At 42.2% G+C, this 20,853-nt stretch overlaps 1 protein-coding gene across 4 annotated transcripts in view; it reads left to right on the top strand.

Annotated features, from left to right (window-relative positions):
* The window catches only part of LOC106569064 (protein SMG7), a 31,897-nt gene extending 20,327 nt beyond the window's left edge, over positions 1-11,570 (top strand). For 2 of the 4 annotated variants that reach the window (XM_014140006.2, XM_014140005.2), the window contains exons 14-24: positions 2,125-2,542; positions 2,735-2,873; positions 4,460-4,599; positions 4,789-5,052; positions 5,232-5,600; positions 6,559-6,705; positions 7,379-7,453; positions 7,736-7,889; positions 8,047-8,217; positions 8,415-8,581; positions 8,754-11,570. In XM_014140006.2, coding sequence (XP_013995481.1) covers positions 2,125-2,542; positions 2,735-2,873; positions 4,460-4,599; positions 4,789-5,052; positions 5,232-5,600; positions 6,559-6,705; positions 7,379-7,453; positions 7,736-7,889; positions 8,047-8,217; positions 8,415-8,581; positions 8,754-8,861 — 2,152 coding nt within the window. In that variant the 3' untranslated portion in view covers positions 8,862-11,570. The remainder of the gene's footprint in view (positions 1-2,124; positions 2,543-2,734; positions 2,874-4,459; positions 4,600-4,788; positions 5,053-5,231; positions 5,601-6,558; positions 6,706-7,378; positions 7,454-7,735; positions 7,890-8,046; positions 8,218-8,414; positions 8,582-8,753) is intronic. The other 2 variants (XM_014140007.2, XM_014140008.2) reach the window with 2 other exon arrangements.
* Positions 11,571-20,853: the final 9,283 nt, after the last annotated feature.

Raw genomic sequence — 20,853 nt, 5'->3', positions numbered from 1 at the left:
TAACTTGGGCTTGGCTGCCAAAGGTGTCCCCATTAATATTTAAATTGATGAAGTGTGATCCTAATAATTATTTTAGGGCTCCATGGTAGACGTCCTTCCTGCTGAATCATATTTGCACTTGAATGTTTATGAATGAGAAAATAAACTGGCCATTTCCAAAAAGTTTAGCGGGGATGCCTTGCTTTGCAATCTATTGCCTAGGACAGGGATCTCCAACCAGACTATGGAAAATCGTTTCCTCCGTTGCAAAATTACTGAATCTTAGGAGACGATTCCTAGCAGAATCGACGCTTGACACACAGAACTGGGAGTCGATGGGTTGAACGTCGAAGAACATGGGTTGAACGTTCTTCGACGTTCAACCCATCGACTCCCAGTTCTGTGTGTCAAGCGTCGAGATATATATATCGATCTTGCAACCTGCCGGGAGGTAGCTGGGAGGTAGTCTAGTGGTTAGCGCATTGGACTAGTAACCGGAAGGTTGCAAGATCGAATCCCTGAGCTGACAAGGTAAAAAATCTGTATATTTTTTTAATATATTTTTATATATCTATATATTTTTTTTGTGTTGGGGAAACTCCCCACTACACTTAGCTAGTCAACTGAAGGCAGTCAAACTCTACAGCTGGAAGGGCAGCAAAGCAAACACTCCGTTTTCATAACTTTTCTATTGACATTTAATTGGATATAGTTATCCATGATGATAATATTGTTGCATGATTTGATTTGGATGAGAAAAGTTGATGTCTCGTCCGTGCACAGCATTCGCTGTACATGGGCGATATCGCATGTGAAAAATGATAGATTATTTCCAGAGGTTGGACAGGCAGACCATCATAAAATGCTGAGCGTGAAGCAAAATAATGAGGAAGTAATGTGTTTAATGCCTTTATTAACATTGGTTGCATGTGTTTGTCCGTAAGCCCATGGCATTAGAATAAAAGTGTGACTCCTCTGCCCGTGGCTAAAGCTTAGCCCAGGGTTAATAATAGTGGTGCACGACTCCATGATTTTTGGAGTCGATTCTGACTCCTGTGGTTAGTCGACGGAGTGAACTCTTGCTCGACTCCCAAAACGGATGCGCACTCACCACCTCATTATTGCCGGGAGGTAGCTGGGAGGTAGTCTAGTGGTTAGCGCATTGGACTAGTAACCGGAAGGTTGCAAGATCGAATCCCTGACCTGACAAGGTAAAAAAATCTGTTGTTATGCCCCTGAACAAGGCAGTTAACCCACTGTTCCTTGGCCATCATTGAAAATAAGAATTTGTTCTTAACTGACTTGCCTAGTTAAATAAAAAAGTATATAATAATTGCGGAGTCCTACTAGGAAGACTACATTTGCGTTCTAGAGGACTGGCATGATCTTCCCCATTTGCTCAGCAACTTAGCCTATAAAAGGCCAATTTTGTTTGAATATAGGTGATGTGAAGGAATTAGTATACTTTAATATTTACAATGCTTTGCTAGGCAAGACATTGTGAGATGCAGATAACCAAGATATATGCACGGTTTTGTCTGTCTGCCTGCCCCGATCCTCTCTCCCTCGCCTGCTCTTTCTCTTTGCTATGCAAAACGCTAGTGTGTGTTCGGTCTGTTGCGTGTAGAATAGCTCAGCCTACTTTAGTTAACTTTCACGAGACATTGCCTAAATGTTTTGATTATCGATGCACAGTTCTGTCTGCATGGTGGCCTGGCTGTGCCCCTCCCATTTCTCTCTCTCCCTCGCTCGCTCTTTCTTTGCTGTGGAAGATGCGAGAGTTTGTTCTCGAAATAGACTATGACAACTAGTTTACTCCATCGAAAAAAAATACAGAATCTTAAGAGTCGATTCCTAGTGGATTGACGCTTGACAACCAGAAATGGGAGTCGACGGGCAAGGAATTATTTTGGAGTCGACTCCCCACCTCTAGTTAACAAATACTTGTGTAAACACAGGATAAGCTAGCCCAGGGCCAGTCTTAGCCTGGGGCTAAGATAGCCCAAAACTAAGAACAATGCCGTGTGAAAATACCTATTATGAACTAAACTACCACATGCGCCAATATATCAGTAGTTTTCATCCTACTCGAATAGCCTACAAGATGCAACAGTATGTGACAATGCCTGTGGCTGTGTATTCCAGGCTGATTCAGTACAAATTCAGCGACAGTCTGCTGTTGTTCATCACTGACATTGAGGAGCTGGCCATCGAGGAGCCCCAGGAGAAGGATGCCCCTGTGCTCCAGGAGTCCTCCAATGGAGAGCAGACTCCCAACGAGGGCAACATGGGTCTGAAGTCAGTCCTATCCATGGGCAAGACCCAGAACAGTATGTTGGAGATCGGCGAGAGACCCGTGGTGACTTTCAAGGAGAACATCAAGCCCCAGGAACAGAGCAGGGAGCCCAGCCGCAACCAGCACCATAAGGATACAGGGAAGGAACGGAGGGACTTTGGCAAAGGTAACGGCGCGCTGGGAAAAGGAGAGCAGAAGAGGGATGGCAAGAGGAAGAGTGAGGTGAAGAAGAACAGCCATGAGAAGGCTGCAGATGCAGGGAAACAGGTAAAACGAATGCATTGTTTTTCTAAAGGTGGGATATATCCTGTGATTGTATGTTTGCGTCCCAAATGACACCCTATTCCCTATATAGCGCGTTACTTTTGACCAGAGCCCTATGGGATCTATTTAGGATGCAGACATTTTTACTGGGGTTTTTACTACCTACTGACCCAGAGTTTGTGTGTCTTGGTGCAGGTGAAAGCCCAGCCGGAGATGAGGACACCAGTGTCTGAGGCCAGGAAGACTCCAGTCACTCAGACCCAGACTACCTGCTCCTCCCAGTTCATCCCCATCCACCACCCGGGAGCCTTCCCTCCCCTGCCCAGCCGACCAGGTACCAGCACCACCTCTCACATTGATCACATACCTAAGTTGAACAGTTTTACACTTAAAAGATTTTTAGATCTAAGAGTAGCGAATAACCCTCTCTATTTTATGTGTAAACTGTTTGCAGTTCAATTGTATTCTGCCATGTAAATTCATTAACCTCTCTAGGGGAGGTGGGATGAAATTGTCCCCCACTATTCAACAGCCAGTGACAAATCAGAGCGCCAAATTTAAAACCACAAAATGTCATAATTGAAAGTTCTCAAACAGAACTATTTTACACCATTTTATAGATACACTTTTCCTGAATCGAACCACGTTGTCCGATTTCCAAAAGGCTTTACAGCGAAAGCAAAATATTAGATTATGTTAGGCGAGTACATAGACACAAAAAACCACACAGCCATTTCCAAGCAACTAGCATGCATCACAAATACCCAAAACACAGCTAAATGCAGCACTAACCTTTGCTCTTCATCAGATGACACTCCTAGGACATTATGTTATACAATACATGCATGTTTTGTTCAATCAAGTTCATATTTATATCAAAAACCAGCTTTTTGCATTAGCATGTGACGTTCAGAACTAGCATACCCACTGAAAACGTCCGGTGAATTTACTAAATTACTCACGATAAACGTTGACAAAATACATAACAATTATTTTAAGAATTATAGATACAGAACTCTTTTATGCAATCGCTATGTCCGATTTTTAAAATAGCTTTTCGGCGAAAGCACATTTTGCAATATTCTGAGTACATAGCTCGGCCATCACGGCTAGCTAATTTGACACCCACCAAGTTTGGGACAACCTAAACTCAGAATTACTATAAGAAACATTTGATTACCTTTGCTGTTCTTCATCAGAATGCACTCCCAGGACTTCTACTTCAACATCAAATGATGTTTTGGTTCCAAATAATCCATAGTTATGTGCAAATACCTCTGTTTTGTTCGTGCGTTCAGGTCACTATCCGAAGGGTAACGCGCGAGCGCATTTAGTGACAAAACATTTCTAAATATTCCATTACCGTACTTAGAAGCATGTCAAACGCTGTTTAAAATCAATTTTTATGCTACTTTTCTCTTGTAAAATAGCGATAATATTCCAACCGGGCAACATTCAGAGAGAGAAAGAAAAACATGGAGAATCTCAGTCTCACTGTCCCCAGGCTGACCACTTACAAACAGAGCTGTTGTACTTTGCCCAGAGACAGCAGACACCCCATTCCACTTTCTGGCGGCTTTAGAGAGCCAATGGAAGCCTTAGAAAGTGTCACGTTACAGCACAGATGCTGTATTTTGGATATAGATGCAACAGAAGGACAACAAATTGTCAGACAGGGCACTTCCTGTATGGAATCTTCTCAGGTTTTGGCCTGCCATATGAGTTCTGTTATACTCACAGACACCAAACAGTTTTAGAAACGTTAGTGTTTTCTATCCAAATCTACTAATTATATGCATATTCTAGTTTCTGGGCAGGAGTAGTAACCAGATAAAATCGGGTACGTTTTTTTATCCGGCCGTGAAAATACTGCCCCCTATACCACAACAGGTTAAACTAACTTGATGTTGAACTTTTCAGGTTTCCCTTCTCCGGCTTATGTAATCCCTCCTCCCGTGGCGTTCTCCATGAACCCCGGCTTCACCTTCTCTACAGGCATGTCTGTCTCTGGGCCATTCCTACAGCCGTCCTCCCACCCTCAGCAGCCTGGCGCCCAGCAGGTAAAGGGCAAGATTTCCCAGACACAGATTAATCCTAATCCTGGACTCAAAAGCATTTTCATTGGAGAATCTGTGGGCTGAATTTGTCTGGGAAACCGGTCCTATATCCTCTTGTCTAAGCAAATGGAAGTGCTTGGAACCAAAAAACAATCACACAAAAAAATGAATGACAACTTTTTTTTTTTTGAGACCCAGCAGGTGCAGGTCCAAGCCGGGAAGCCGTCTCACATTCCATACAGCCAGCAGAGGCCAGCAGGGCCGGGGGCCATGAACCAGGCGCCCACCCAGGGCCAACAGGGTCCTCCCCAGCAGCAGCCCTCCCAGGCCCAGCAGTCCATGCAGCAGTCGGTGCAGTTTCAGGCTCTGGCCCAACAGCAGCAGCAGCAGTCGCCCACTAAGCCAGTGCAGCCAGTACAGCTGGGCAAAAGCCCACCTCATCCAGGGATGCATCAGGTAAATTATAGATCACAATAGTTCTGGACTGGAAAGATACAGCGTCATTCAGGAAAATTTGATATTTAAAGGAGTGCTATTGTTCTACTGTAAAGAGTGTTGTGATTTATAAATGCACTTCAAAGAAATGCACGAGCTTGTCTATTATAGAGTTGTCCGGTTTTCCTTCTAATCAACAGTACATGCAGGTTGACCAGGCTGGCCAGATGTGGGGCCAGCACCAGGGGCAGCCCACCATGCAGAAGATGCAGGCCATGCAGGTGCCCGTCAAGCAGCCCTACTATGGCATGCCCCCCCAGGACTCCCTGAAGCTCTTCGAGCAACACTCCGTGCAAACGGCTGGGCAGATGCCAATGCAGCCACAGCAGCAGAACAGCATGGACAAGAAAATGAAGTACCCAGATGTGAAAATGCAGGATTTTTACTGGGAGCTTCCCTACCGCATGGGGGATAACAGACAGATGGTGGGGGAGAGGATGGGCAAGCGGCCACCCCCAGGGGTCTTCCACCCAGACCAGGACAATGCACCCAGAGGACCTCCCTTTGAGGTGAGTGTTGTTGAACTCCTCAACCATAGATATAGGACACAAGATAGATTATATACTAGGCTGATATTGTCTGTCCTCAACCACCTAGACCTAGCAATGTGAATTAGGGAATGGGGAGTTAGGGCTCTATCTTGTTCTTCCTAACACTTCTTTAGCATGTTTGGATATGGATTGTATTTTGTCACATGTTATTGGAATGTTTGTGTAGGTAACTTGACTCTAAATGTAAGCAACCCTATTGGATGGGAGTCCATTGGGTCTATGGCTTCCTCCCTCAGAGAAACGGATAATAGTTTGGTTTGAAGTCCTGGGGTTTGTGGCAGATACTGTCAGTCTAACGGTATGTAGGCATTGGAAAGTCCAGCTGTAAGTCTAAGACTCTACCATTCCCGTCTGACCCCATGATAGATGAGGTCCACTATGTAGGATTATACGATCTGTTATTGGACTGAGCAGACCTGTTTGATAGAGTAGCCAATTGGGAGCCATGTTATGCATTACATAATGCTCTGCCATCACATTGATTTGGTACTAGAGCAGGCTCCTCCCACCTTCTGTTTTGGCCTCATTTCCTCATTTTCAAGGTGATTGACTTGTATAGGAAGGAATTTGAATGTTGATATAATATGGTTGTATGATCAGTCACCAGACTGTTATATTAGTTTCAAATATTTATGATTGTAACAACTCAAACTGGAATGTATGGGCTTATATGGCACAATCATTCTTTGGGTAACCTAGCTTGAGGACAGGGCTTGGTTTAAAGTCGTCTATCTTTGGAAAGCTAGGCATATCTTTTTACTACCTTTACTGGCTCCTCTTTGCCACCTTTTTATGAGCTTTATCTTTGAAAAAAGTATTCCTTTGAAAAAAGTATTCCTTTGCCAACCTATTTCTTACTGGCTTACCTTTTTGTTTCTTTTTTTTCCCCCTCCTTTTTGCTTCATTCTCTCACTAGGACAACAAGAGCACCCCTCTTCTGCCTCCAGACCTTTTAAAAAGTCTATCAAATTTTGAGGAGGAAGAGCTGGTCTTTACTAAGCCTCATGGTTTCTACCAGGCCTTGGCGAGTCCTCTTAGCACTGCTCCAGGAAGAAACCTATTTGTATGTAGTCTACTTCGCTTAACGTAATCCTCTTGGTTTAACCAGCATGTTAAACATCAGGGACCGTATTCAGAAAGTGTGCTGATCAGTTATGAGTAAGATTACATGGACGGGTGGACCTGATCCTAGATCAGCCATCCTACTCTGAGACACTTTATGAATGCAGGCCCTGATTCACTTTCACAAAGTATGTGATGTGAGTAGAATAATTGAGTTGCGGGGAGATATGGCTCATTAAAATACTGTAAGGCTCATACTTTGAATAAGAGGGCAGTATATGTAAATATGTTTTCCAGGCTAGTGTTGATATAATTGGTTGGTTTTGTTCATTCTATGTTAACAGAAGTCGACCCAATATTTGTTTGACTTGTCAGAACAGTCATTGTGCTTTTGGTAGATGAGGCTAAATGTTGTGTGTTCCATGACTCCTGTAAAATGTACACTATAAGATACGTTGTTGAACATATACTGTAACTGGGATTAAATGAGACATTATCCAACATATTGCGTACATTCCATCCCTATCAGTATTCATAGCAAACATACGAACACCTGCAGAGTCGACTAGGAAATATGCTGATGGAATAAATAACATTTATCAGAAGGCGATTACTAATCACAACATTCTATCTGATAACATTTTCCCAATCTTCTCCTGTATTTGTCAAATCAGTCCAGAATGGAGAGTGGTGCTGAGGTGATGGGCCAGTCGTCTTCTCTCATGCCTTTATCTGGATTTCCAATTCAGGTCAGTATGCATGGGAGAATCTCTGCTCTTCAAAGGCCTGCCGCCAGACTTGTTTGACTGCTTTGTGCGGGAAAGAATGTAGACTGCATCTCACAGGCAGTGGTTTGATTAAGGCTACTCTGTGAGCCCTTGTTGCTGCAGTCTCACAGAGCTTCTGTAATGTTTGCTCTTAAATCCCTGTTGAGTTTGAAATGCCACATTTAATGTTGTAAACCAAAGGGGAGTGACTGACATTTGATATGCCTGAAAGCTGTGTTTTCTTGGTATGTTTTTTTTGTTTAGGAGAGATCCTATCAAAACAGCATTTTCAGTCAGGCGTATGGGAAAAACATGTCTCCCAACCCCAAGCCTGATGCTCCCATGCTGCACCAGGAACCTTCCCTGTACTCCCTGTTTGAAGGAACTCCATGGTCCCCGTCCCTTCCCGCCAGCTCAGGTACTTGCCTCCATATACGTCACAACAGTCCCCTGTTAATGTTAAATCACACGCTTAGCATCTGAAAGGGTTGCAATTTCAATATAATCATATTGAAAAGCATTTAATAATAATTTATATATAATTACATAATGATATTTCTCCATTTCCATAACAGACCACTCAACACCAGCAAGCCAGTCCCCTCACTCATCCAACCCAAGCAGTTTACCCTCTTCCCCACCCACACACAACCACGGCTCCATCCCCTTCTCTAACTTCGGCCCCATAGGAACGCCCGACAGCCGAGACAGGAGGATGGTCGACCGCTGGAAGGTGGAAAAGACTGGTTAGTCAACCTATTTATTTATTTTATTTATATATATTTTTGACCCTCCCCTCAATCACTTACACCCACTGAAGTATTTAAATGTCATTTAATGTTAGCATTGATTTATTTTCACTTTCGTATGAGACTTTTCTACACTTTTTGAAGTAATTCTTAAATCATGGTGTTTTATATAATGAAAACCTGTTTTTGTCCAGGAGCTGTGAGTGGGTTTGGTTTGGACTACCTGCCTGCTGTGTCATCCTCTACAGATCACCGAGCCCCCGAGAACAGCTGGCACCAGGGAAACGCCCCCAGCAGCTCCTGGGCGGCCCAGGAGTCGCCCATGGAAGACTCCTCCACTGTGCTCCTTGACAGTCTGAAGGTACCATACACACAAACAGAATTGCATGCAATGTCCCTTTGATTGCAACTAATATTACAATACCATTGTAGCTAGTTGATACTAGTTTAGATGTGTAAGGTTTAGCTACTGTTAGTTACACTAGACTAGTTGAATAAATGTCATACAATATTCTTCTCTCTATTCTCCCCAGTCCATCTGGTCCAGCTCAATGATGCAGCCGGGGCCGTCGGCTCTGGAGCAGCTCCTCATGCAGCAGAAGCAGCAGAGGGGCCATGGCACCATGAACTCTCCACACTGAAGGGCCTGCAGTCAGAAGCACTTGTGTGATGAAGTAAAAAAAATAAAAACACGCTCCAAATCGGAATTACCGGCATATGGAGGCTGGGGAAGGTCAAACGATTTCCGAACAGGCTCAAAACACCCCTCGGATAACGAGGAACGGTACAAGTCTTCTCTCGCTCTCTCTCTGTGCCTCGCATGGCAATGAGGGCGTGCAAGCACCACCTTCTCCACCTCACTGCTGAGCACGAAGCTACTGCGGGGTCCAATTTGTAGGATTCTTACGTTGAGGAAACTGAACCTCTGACAACCAGTCACCATGCTCAACACCTGAATTCCTCTGGAGAGTGTGGGCATAAACGACCATCCTTCAGTCCATTTCACTTGGATTCCATGTAGCTGGTCTCCTCTGAAAGCTCCTTGCGCTGCTCTTGGTGTGGATTTACTACCACTCTGTCTTGACTTACCTACTGTACAAGAGAGGAGAATAAAGGTGGTGCAGGGTCTTATTGGGAAGGCAAGGTGAGCCTAAAACGGTAGATGTGGTGGCAGGGAAAAAAGACTGAAATCTTACTGAATTCTTGACTAAATTGTATTTATCTTGGACTAAGAAACAGGAGGAAGATGGACTATGTAGCTGGGGAATGAATGAAGGAATGAATGGAGTTGTTCTAGCTATATTGCCGCAGTTGGTAATATGTGGGGGTAAAAGCGTGCCCGTCTTTCTGTGCACAGAATCGTTTGAAAATACCGAAGCAGGTTATGCTATAGATGCGAGTTTTCCAGTTTGCTAATTGGACTGCGTCTTGTTGCTTTCTGTAAATGTTTTCTAAGGAGGGAGGTGCATCTCCAGGTCAGTTGAGGATGATGGGAATGCTTTAAAAGCTCACCACAATGTTAGCTCAACAACAAACGGAGAAAGGGAAGAGAAAATAGATGTAGGGATAGTATTATTAGCTCTAATAGATTGCAATTATTAGAAATACTGTATTTTGTGATTTGTTCGTAACAGTTTTAGCTTTATGAAATATTGGGTAACTGTCATAGTTTACTGCTTATAGGGGAAGTCTATATTTATATGTTCCTCGTTCCCCTTGCTTCTTTCCCTTCACTCAACTTTCTTTGAGGTGAAATGTAACTAGCTTACCTGCGTAATTGTTTTTGTTTGTTCATGTTCTGCCTTTTTAATAGTTTTAAGCATCTTTATTGGCTCTCATTGTGCCTGGTCAGTTTTTTTTTTTCTTATTACTATCATGGTTGGCACTGTCTTGTAATTGAAACAAGCAAACGGGTCCAGCAAAGCTGCTGGTTCAGCAATATGGGGCACAAGCCGAGCCAGATGGACAGACAGTGGGCTGGGCTATGGCTGGGGGACAGAGGGCAGGACAGGTGTAGTAGTCCCTGACTCCCCTACATGGCTCAGAATAGGGGAGAAAGATTGATTTATGGTAACCTCTTTGCAACCACTACTATTATCACAACAGTTATTGAATAAAAGTAATTACTTCATCCTCTAGGATAGTGGTAATCGTCATATTATACCCCGGAGAGTGGCTTGCATGGTTTTCTTGTCTAAAGTCGTAGCTCAGCTTTTTACATAGCTATTGTGTAACTAACTGAACTAATTGTTTGGGTATTAAGTTCCTGCCACTTGGGGTACGCCAGTGTGAATCTGTTATTGGCTAAGTTCCTCTGGTCACGACAAACGCCTTAGCCAGATAATGACTGTTTCCTCCCAAATAATGGAATCCCCGAAGCACTGAGCAACAATCAGCAGACTCAAGAGGCTCTCCAGGACCAGTCTGAGGCATAGCTCTAAATTGTCAGTTGAGTCTAGGGGTCACTGTTGGATAAGATTAGAAATTTGATGACTATATGCAGTGGTTCCCTCTTTATGGTTTAGGCAGCATAAAGCATTTTGTATTTAAAAGGTATACGAAGACTGAATCTTGTATGACGGGGTGAAGTGTTTTTATTTTCATGTAGAGAACATTTTATTAAAGCCAACTTTAAATGTGTCTTTTCTCTGTGCTTTTCCTGTTGCATTAAAATTGTATTTACAAAAAAATAAAAAATAGACTGACTCTTGGGACAAATTTGTCCTGAAATGCTTACAAAAACTAACTTATTTAGCACATCAAACCAAGAGTGAAACTGTGGCCCTGTTTTCTCTCCTGTATCTGCTCATTCTATGGGGTTCTGATCTGAAATGTGTGGTAGGATCATCATGAATGGTGTTTGTCAGTGGTGTTGAGCTTAAACAGTTCTTGCTGTCTAGATGGGCGGTAGAGGGAGTAATGGGTAGAATGTTGGAAACGCTCTGCTCTGGGCATTCTGCCATTTACTACATTGTTAATGTGGACTCGCCTCTCTCTGCCCCATCCTTAGTACATTGGTTTCACCACAGCAAGATGTGTGGAAGAGAACCCTGCACTTCGGGCAGGTGTAACATTCCATACTTCAATAGTCCTGTGGGACATTACAGGCACTGAAAAATGACCAACCAACAACATCAAGCACTGTGTCCCAGTTTAAGTTCATTGCTTAGGAGAGAATCACTGATACTGCATGAGGATTTGGAATTCAGAATGCTTCACTTGTTATGGGGAGGGAAAGGGGGTTCATTCAGAAATAGGCTTGTGTTCTAATTTTTTTTGTCTTTCTGTAGACATTCAGAAACGGTAGAAGCAGCTATGCCTTTATAATAAAGTAAACCATGTTCTCCCTATCTGTTCACTGAACTGTATTTTTGTTTGTTTACTATCATAGGCCTACTCTAAGTATGGTTTCTCAAAGTATTATGGTATTTTGTGCACCATGTTTCCTACAGCTCGCAATTCTGCACAGTTAGTTTAGCATTGAGAGATTTAAATGGCAAATATGGCTCTGGTGTTTTGTATCATTTTTGTCAATGCTATCAAGAGGATCTGAGAGAGCCTGTGTGAAATTGTTCTCTCCCCTCCTCACCACTCACTCAGGAAACCCCAGTGGTTTCAGGTTAGCTTGCCACATGCACAAGTCACCTGTTAGCATCTCTCATCAATACAACAAATGATTGAAGAGTTTTTGCTGAGGGGTATTTCAGTGTGTGGACTACCACATTGATTCAAACTAGTTATGTTCCTGAACAAAAACAAATACAACTGGTTAGCAGGGCCGGTCCTAGCCACATGCACATGTATTCTGACCTTGAATTTAAGCACGAATAGCATGCTATTCACCTGAGGTAATCCCCCGCACCCCTTTACTTGGTGGAAACATGAATAAGATCAAGCGAACATTACGTTTCCACTTGGAACCAGCATCTACTTGATTGATTTTTCTGTGCTGTAATTTACAACTTGATAAGAGCTAGGTAAATGAGTAATGATTTTGGATAAGGAAATAGTAAATATAAATTACACTCTAATCTATTTTACCTTATCATTGGAGACGTGAAACCAGTCATACAGTATGGCAGCAAACCGAAGCATATAGACAATGTTCCCCACCGTAAATCTTATGAAATGCTGTGCCATTACGCATAATTTAAATTGTACAGCCTTTTAACTTGCAGAGATGGGCACTCTTGTCTTAATTATAGGCTACCCCGACTTTCTCTTTCCTATTTCTATCATGTTAAATATTAGCCACTATCAGTATCAAGTCACTAGGCCTAATAACCACACATATTTAACGGCCAATTTACTGTTAGTTTGCTTCAGTTGGTATAGCATACATTGTAATTAAATGGAATGACATTGTTTCGCTTACCTTTTGCTTCCTCTGTAAAGACTCACAGCCGTGTGGTTGTTGCTGAGGATCATTAGTAACAGTTGATGTAGACTAAAAGACTAATTAAATCGTTGTGGAGCGCAGAACAAGCCGTTAGGTTGAACCCACTGTGTGATGCAGTACTTGCCCATGTCACACAGTTCCATAGTTGGTGCAAGCGATATACAGTTGAAGTCAGAAGTTTACATGCACCTTCGCCAAATACATTTAAAACTCAGTTTTTCACAATTCCTGACATTTAATCCTAGTAAAAATGTCCTGTGTTAGGTCAGTTAGGATCACCACTTTTTATTTTAAGAATGTGAAATATCAGAATAATAGTAGAGAGAATTATTTATTTCAGTTTTTGTTTCTTTCCTTTCATCACATTCCCAGTGGGTCAGAAGTTCACATACACTCAATTAGTATTTGGTAGCATTGCCTTTAAATTGTGTCAAATGTTTCCGGTAGCCCTCCACAAGCTTCCCACAATAAGTTGGGTGAATTTTGGCCCATTTCTCCTGACAGCTGGTGTAACTGAGTCAGGTTTGTAGGCCTCCTTGCTCCCACACGCTTTTTCAGTTCTGCCCACATTTTCTATAGGATTGAGGTCAGGGCTTTGTGATGGCATCCGCTACAAGACCATGGTGATTGCCTACGGAGCTGTGAAGGGAACGGCACCTCCATACCTTCAGGCTCTGATCAGGCCCCACACCCAAACAAGGGCACTGCGTTCATCCACCACTGGCCTGCTGGCCCCCCTACCTCTGAGGAAGCACAGTTCCCGCTCAGCCCAGTCAAAACTGTTCGCTGCTCTGGCACCCCAATGGTGGAACAAGCTCCCTCACGACGCCAGGACAGCGGAGTCAATCACCACCTTCCGGAGACACCTGAAACCCCACCTCTTTAAGGAATACCTAGGATAGGATAAAGTAATCCTTCTAACCCCCCCCTTAAAAGATTTAGATGCACTATTGTAAAGTGGTTGTTCCACTGGATATCATAAGGTGAATGCACCATTTTGTAAGTCGCTCTGGATAAGAGCGTCTGCTAAATGACTTAAATGTAATGTAAATGTAAATGATGGCCACTCCAATACCTTGACTTTGTTGTGCTTAAGCCATTTTGCCACAACTTTGGAAGTATGCTTGGGGTCATTGTCCATTTGGAAGACCCATTTGCGACCAAGCTTTAATTTCCTGACCGATGTCTTGATGTTGCTTCAATATATGCCATCTATTTTGTTAAGTGCACCAGTCCCTTCTGCAGCAAAGCACCCCCACAACATGATGCTGCCACGCCCGTGCTTCACGGTTGGGATGGTGTTCTTTGGCTTGCAGGCCTCCCCCTTTTTCCTCCAAAATAACAATGGTCATTATGGCCAAACAGTTTAATGTGGATATAGATACTTTTGTACCTGTTACCTCCAGCATCTTCGCAAGGTCCTTTGCTGTTGTTATGGGATTGATTTGCACTTTTCGCACCAAAGTACGTTCATCTCTAGGAGACAGAACACGTCTCCTTCCAGAGTGGAATGACGGCTGCATGGTCCCATGGTGTTCATACTTGCATACTATTGTTTGTACAGATGAACGTGGTATCTTCAGGCGTTTGGAAATTGCTCCCAAGGATGAACTAGACTTGAGGTCTACAATGTTTTTTCTGAGGTCTTGGCTGATTTTGCCATGATGTCAAGCAAAGAGGCACCGAGTTTGAAAGTAGGCCTTGAAATGCATCCATAGGTACACGTCCAATTGACTCAAATGGTGTCAATTAGCCTATCAGAAGCTTCTAAAGCCATGACATCATTTTCTGGAATTTTCCAAGGTGTTTAAAGGCACAGTCGACTTCTGACCCACTGGAATTGTGATACATTGAATTAAAAATGAAATAATCTGTCTAAACAATTGTTGGAGAAATTACTTGTCATGCACAAAGTAGATGTCCTAACCGACTTGCCAAAACTATATTTTGTTAACAAGAAATTTGTGGAGTGGTTGAAAAACGAGTTTTAAAGCTTCTTTGGGATAGGGGGCAGTATTTTCACGTCCGGATGAAAAGCGTGCCCAAAGTATACTGCCTGTTACTCAGGCCCAGAAGCTAGGATATGCATATAGATTTAGATAGAAAACACTCTAAAGGTTCTAAAACTGTTAACGACTTACATCTAGACGTTCCGCTAGCGGAACACCACTCCAATATCCAATGATAAGGCGTGGCGCGAAATACAAACTCCTCGAAAATCCGAAAACTTCCATTTTTCAAACATATGACTATTTTACACTATTTTAAAGACAAGACTCTCCTTTATCTAACCACACTGTCCGATTTCAAAAAGGCTTTACAACGAAAGGAAAACATTAGATTATGTCAGCAGAGTACCCAGCCAGAAATAACCAGACACCCATTTTTCAAGCTAGCATATAATGTCACAAAAACCAAAACCACAGCTAAATGCAGCACTAACCTTTGATGATCTTCATCAGATGACACTCCTAGGACATTGTTATACAATACATGCATGTTTTGTTCAATCAAGTACATATTTATATCAAAAACCAGCTTTTTACATTAGCATGTGACGTTCAGAACTAGCATTCCCACCGAACACTTCCGGATGAATTTACTAAATTACTCATGATAAACGTTCACAAAAAGCATAACAATTATTTTAAGAATTATAGATACAGAACTCCTTTATGCAATCGCGGTGTCCATTTTGCAATATTCTGAGTAGATAGCTCGCCATCACGGGCTAGCTAATTTGACACCCACCAAGTTTGGTACTCACCAAAGTCAGATTTACTATAAGAAAAATTGGATTACCTTTGCTGTTCTTCGTCAGAATGCACTCCCAGGACTTCTACTTCAACAACAAATGTTGGTTTGGTTCCAAATAATCCATAGTTATATCCAAATAGCGGCGTTTTGTTCGTGCGTTCAAGACACTATCCGAAGGGTGATGCGCGGACGCGTATCGTGACAAACATTCAAAATATTCCATTACCGTACTTCGAAGCATGTCAAACGCTGTTTAAAATCAATTTTTATGCGATTTTTCTCGTAAAAAAGCGATAATATTCCGACCGGGAGATATCCTTTCCGTTCAAAGACTCAAAATCTAAAATGGACTCTTCACGTGCACGCCCGTCTCATTGTTCTCAGATCGACCACTTACCAAATGCGCTACTGTTTTTCAGCCATGGACAGCAGAGTCATCATTCAACGTTCTGGCGCCTTCTGAGAGCCTATGGGAGCCGTAGAAAGTGTCACGTTACAGCAGAGATCCTTTGTTTTGGATAGAGATGACAAAGAAGGCCAAGAAATTGTCAGACAGGGTACTTCCTGTGTAGAATCTTCTCAGGTTTTGGCCTGCCATATGAGTTCTGTTATACTCACAGACACCATTCAAATAGTTTTAGAAACTTTGGAGTGTTTTCTATCCAAAGCTACTAATTATATGCATATTCTAGTTTCTGGGCAGGAGTAATAACCAGATTAAATCGGGTATGTTTTTTATCTGGCTGTGAAAATACTGCCCCCTATCCATAACAAGTTAATTATGTCTGTGAGTAGAACAGAACTGATATGGCAGGCGAAACCCCGAGGACAAACCATCCCCCCCCCAAAAAAACATTAAGCTTACCACTATTTTCATCCCTCCCAGATTGCACTTCCTAGGGCTTCCACTAGATGTCAACAGTCTTTAGAAAGACTTTCAGGCTGGTTTTTGAGAAAATTACCCAGAAATTGTAGTTTTTCTAGGTGGCTCCCATTTTGGCTGTAGTGTTTCCAAGTGCGTGGATGAAAGCACATTCTTTCTTATTTATCTCCGGTAATAAACATACTATTCTCCGTCTTAAATGTTATAGTTTATTTGCGTATTAGGATACCTAAGGTTTGATTTATAAACGTTGTTTGACTTGTTTGGAAAAGTTTTAGAAATGTTTGGGATTCATTTTGTATGCATTTTGATGGAGGGAAACTGGATGGATTATTGACTGAAGCGCGCTGGCTAAACGGAGTTTTTATGAATATAAAGGACATTATCAAACAAAAGGATAATTTGTGATGTAACTGGGACCTTTTGGAGTGCCAACAGAAGAAGATCATCAAAGGTAAGGCATTTTTTATATCGCTATTTCTGACTTTCGTGTCGCACCTGCCTGGTTGAAATGTTTCATGTGTTTGTATGCGGGGCGCTGTCCTCAGATAATCGCATGGTTTGCTTTCGCCGTAAAGCCTTTTTGTAATCTGACACGGATTAACAACAAGTTAAGCTTTATTTTGATGTATTACACTTGTGATTTTATGAAAGTTAAATATTTATAGTAATTAGAATTTGGCGCTCTGCAATTTCACCGGCTGTTGTCGAGGTGTCCCGCTAGCGGCACACCTTTCCCAAAGTTTTAATGACTCCAACCTAAGTGTATGTAAACTTCCGACTTCAACTGTATGAAGGTATAGCCTACTATTGTACACTATTCTCCCTATAATTCTAAAAACACTAATCTTCCAACATTAGGGATGGATCAACATTTACATAATGGGTATCTGGAGGAAAATGGGGTAGGGTCATGCTTTTCTTTTCAATTTCAGTCAAGGGGAGGCTTTAGTATGTTTTTGAAAATGTAGTCCATGGGAGGGTCATGTCCTTTTGTAATTGAGGAAATTATTATATTTCTCAGTTTTAGAATTAGTTGACCTTCATCTCATTCTCCGCTGGGAGCGCAATATCAAGTGTGCCTATAGGCTATTTAGGCTATGGACCATTTGATTGAGACCACACTATCTACAGTGCATTCGGGAAATATTTAGAACCCTTCACTTTTTCTACATTTTATGTTAGAGCCTTATTCTAAAATCGATTTAAATAGTTTTTCCCCCTCAATCTACACTCAATTCCCCATAATGACAAAGCAAAAATTTTGAGAGAAAATGTGTTTGTTTGAAATGTGAGAAATGTTTTTAAAAAGTTGTACTTTGTTGAAGCACCTTTGGCAGCAATTACAGCCTCAAGTCTTGATTTCGACGCTACAAGCTTGGCACACATGTATTTGGGGAGTTTCTCCCATTCTTTTCTTCAGATCCTCTCAAGCTCTGTCAGGTTGGATGGGTAGCATCGCTGCATAGCTATTTTCAGGTCTCTCCAGAGAAGTTCGATTGAGTTCAAGTCCGGGCTCTGGCTTGGCCACTCAAGGACATTCTGAAACTTGTCCCGAAGCCACTCCTGCTTTGTCTTGTCTGTGTGTTTAGGGTCATTGTCCTGTTGGAAGGTGAACCTTCACCCCAGTCTGAGGTCCTGACCGCTCTGGAGCAGGTTTTCATCCAGGATCTCTCTAAACTCTGCTCTGTTCATCTTTCCCTCGATCCTGACTAGTCTTCCAGTCCCTGCCGCAGAAAAACATGCCTGCAGCATGATGCTGCCTCCACCGTGCTTCACCATAGGGAGTGTGCCAAGTTTCCTCCAGACGTGACACTTGGCATTCAGGCCAAAGAGTTAAATCTTGATTTCATCAGACCAGAGAATCTTGTTTCTCATGGTCTGAGTCCTTTAGGTGCCTTTTGGTGAACTCCAAGCGGGCTGTCATTTGCCTTTTACTGAGGAGTGGCTGCCATCTGGCCACTCTGACATAGAGGCCTGATTGGTGGAGTGCTGCAGAGATGTTTGTCCTTCTGCAAGGTTCTCCCGTCTCCACAGAGGAACTCTGGGGATCTTTTAGTTTATTAATTTGACCATTTAAAAAAAAACAAGCACACATACAACTTAAAAGGCATACATGCATAAAATCATTGAGGATAACACACAGTCTGGGACTTATTTCCATTGTGGTCCTCTTGAGACAAGATGGCTAGACAAGATCAAACACAGTGTGACGGTGAAATAATAAAACAAAAACATAGAAGAACATCTATCTCATCATTCCAGTTACATCATAGGGGTTATTCATATGGGCACAGAAGACATCAAACATATTTTTACTTTATTTTTAAAGCTGTCCAGAGAGGACGTTGTTTTTATAGGCAGAGGCAACTCATTCCTTTCTGAGGCTCCAGTATACAAGAAAGTACCTTTCCCAGCATTACTCCTGAACCTGTATAAGCACACATCAGCAACACCTGATCTGGTGCTGTGATTGTGTGCATCCCTAACACGAGGAAAGTAATCACTTAGATATCTGGGTGCAGGACCATAAATACTCCTTTAAACCAAACCTAGTCTAATTTGGGATACCCTAACCTCAACAGGCAGCCAATTTAGTTCCTGAAAGCAGCTCCTGCCTTTGTGAGTACGTGGACTCACCTTCAATACTACCCTGATCAGCTTATTCTGGGATATCTGGAGCTTCCCCTTCATAAGTTTAGATAAGCCCCCAAATCAGGAAGTACTAGCATAGTCAAAATGGCATTGAATGAGGGCAGTTGCTAGCACTTTCCTGGAGTCCTTATCAAGCAGCTTGGACTTTCTAGCCAAAAACTTAGTCCTGGCATTAACCTTCCCTAGCACCTTATTGGCCATGCTCACACCTCCCAAGTTTTCATCAAGGATACATCCCAAGTAGCTAACAGAGGTTTTAGTAGTCAGCACATCCCCTAACTCCTCTCATTTCAGACGACCTACACAATTTTGGTCTGGATCCAAAAATAATTTCTTCAGTTTTCCCTAAGTGCAGAGATAGCTTATCTCCAAGCCATTTGCTAATGTTAGTAAGCTCTGTGCTCCAACAGTTTTACTTTTGTGAGACACCAGAACTGTAGAGTCATCCGCATAAAGAAAAAGACGGCAAGAACAAGCATCTTTCATATCGTTAATATACAATAAAAACAGCAGAGGCCCAAGCACGCTCCCCTGCGTAACGCCACAACTCATTGGTTTTGCCTGAGACAGTGAACCATTAACCTCTACTACTTGCTTCTTTCCTGATTAAATAGGACTTTACCCAGCCTAGAGGGATACTGCTTAACCCCAGTGCCTCCAGTTTGGAGATTAGGAGACAGTGGTTAACTGTATCAAAGGCCTTCTGTAGGTCAAGCAGTACCATTCCACACACTCTGTCAGAGTGATCATCGGGTTCTCGGTCACCTCCCTGACCAGGGCCCTTCACCCCCGATTGCTCAGTTTGGCTGGGCGGCCAGCTCTAGGATGAGTCTTGGGGTTTCCAAACTTCTTCCATTTACGAATGATGGAGGCCACTCTGTTCTTGGACTTTCAATGCTGCAGACATTTTTTGTTACCCTTCCCCAGATTTGTGCCTCAACACAATCCTGTCTCGAACAATTCCTTCGACCTCATGTCTTGGTTTTTGCTCTGACATGCACTGTCAACTGTGGGACCTAATATAGACAGGTGTGTGTGCCTTTCCAAATCATGTCCAATCAATTGAATTTACCACAGGTGGACTCCAATCAAGTTGTAGAAACATCTCAAGGATGGTCAGTGGAAAGAGGATGTACCTGAGCTCAATTTCGAGTCTCATAGTAAAGGGTCTGAATACTTATGTAAATAAGGCATTTCTGTTTTTCATTTTTAATAAATTCGCTAAAACTTCTAAACCTGTTTTTGCTTTTTTATTATGGGGTATTGTCTGTAGATTGAGGGGAAAAAATATTGAATCAATTTTAGAATAAGGCTGTAACGTGACAAAATGTGCAAAAAGTCAACGGGTCTGAATGCTTTCTGAATGCATTGTAAATGTACTAAAATGTGAATGAAGTTGAAATTAAAACTTTAAAATTGTACCACAAAGATGGAGGTCCACACATCAGAGAATATTGACTTGATTGGGAATATCCATTGTTATAAATTATTCTGTCAATCCTCCATAGAAAACGTATTGAAATCATAGAAATATTTATAATATACATACCCATTCAAGTTGACATTCGACAGCTTTCGGCCAGCTTTCTGGTAGTAATTGGAGGTTAAATATAATTTGAATGTCTATGGTGTACCAGCTAAATTGCATGGGTCTGAATTATTTGAATACGTTCTATGAATTCTATATCTATGATTGAGATGACACCCACCCTGTATTAGAGTATTCCGTGTCTCAACCGATGGTGGGCACAACAAACATTTCAGATGTAAAATAGGGTCTAAGCTACAACATTTGTGAACATTTAAAAAACCTGAGTTCACGTGTTTTTAGATAATTGACATTAATAAAAATTGCAATTTTCTTTTTGTTTTAAACATTTTTTTTCAATAAATCATTAAACAGTTTGACAACCCTGTTTGTAAATGTTCAAATGGGTCA

Source organism: Salmo salar, chromosome ssa14 (assembly GCF_905237065.1).
Source record: "Salmo salar chromosome ssa14, Ssal_v3.1, whole genome shotgun sequence".
Taxonomy (NCBI): domain Eukaryota; kingdom Metazoa; phylum Chordata; class Actinopteri; order Salmoniformes; family Salmonidae; genus Salmo; species Salmo salar.
Note: the sequence above shows the minus strand (reverse complement) of the source record. Positions and strands in the feature narration are given on the sequence as shown.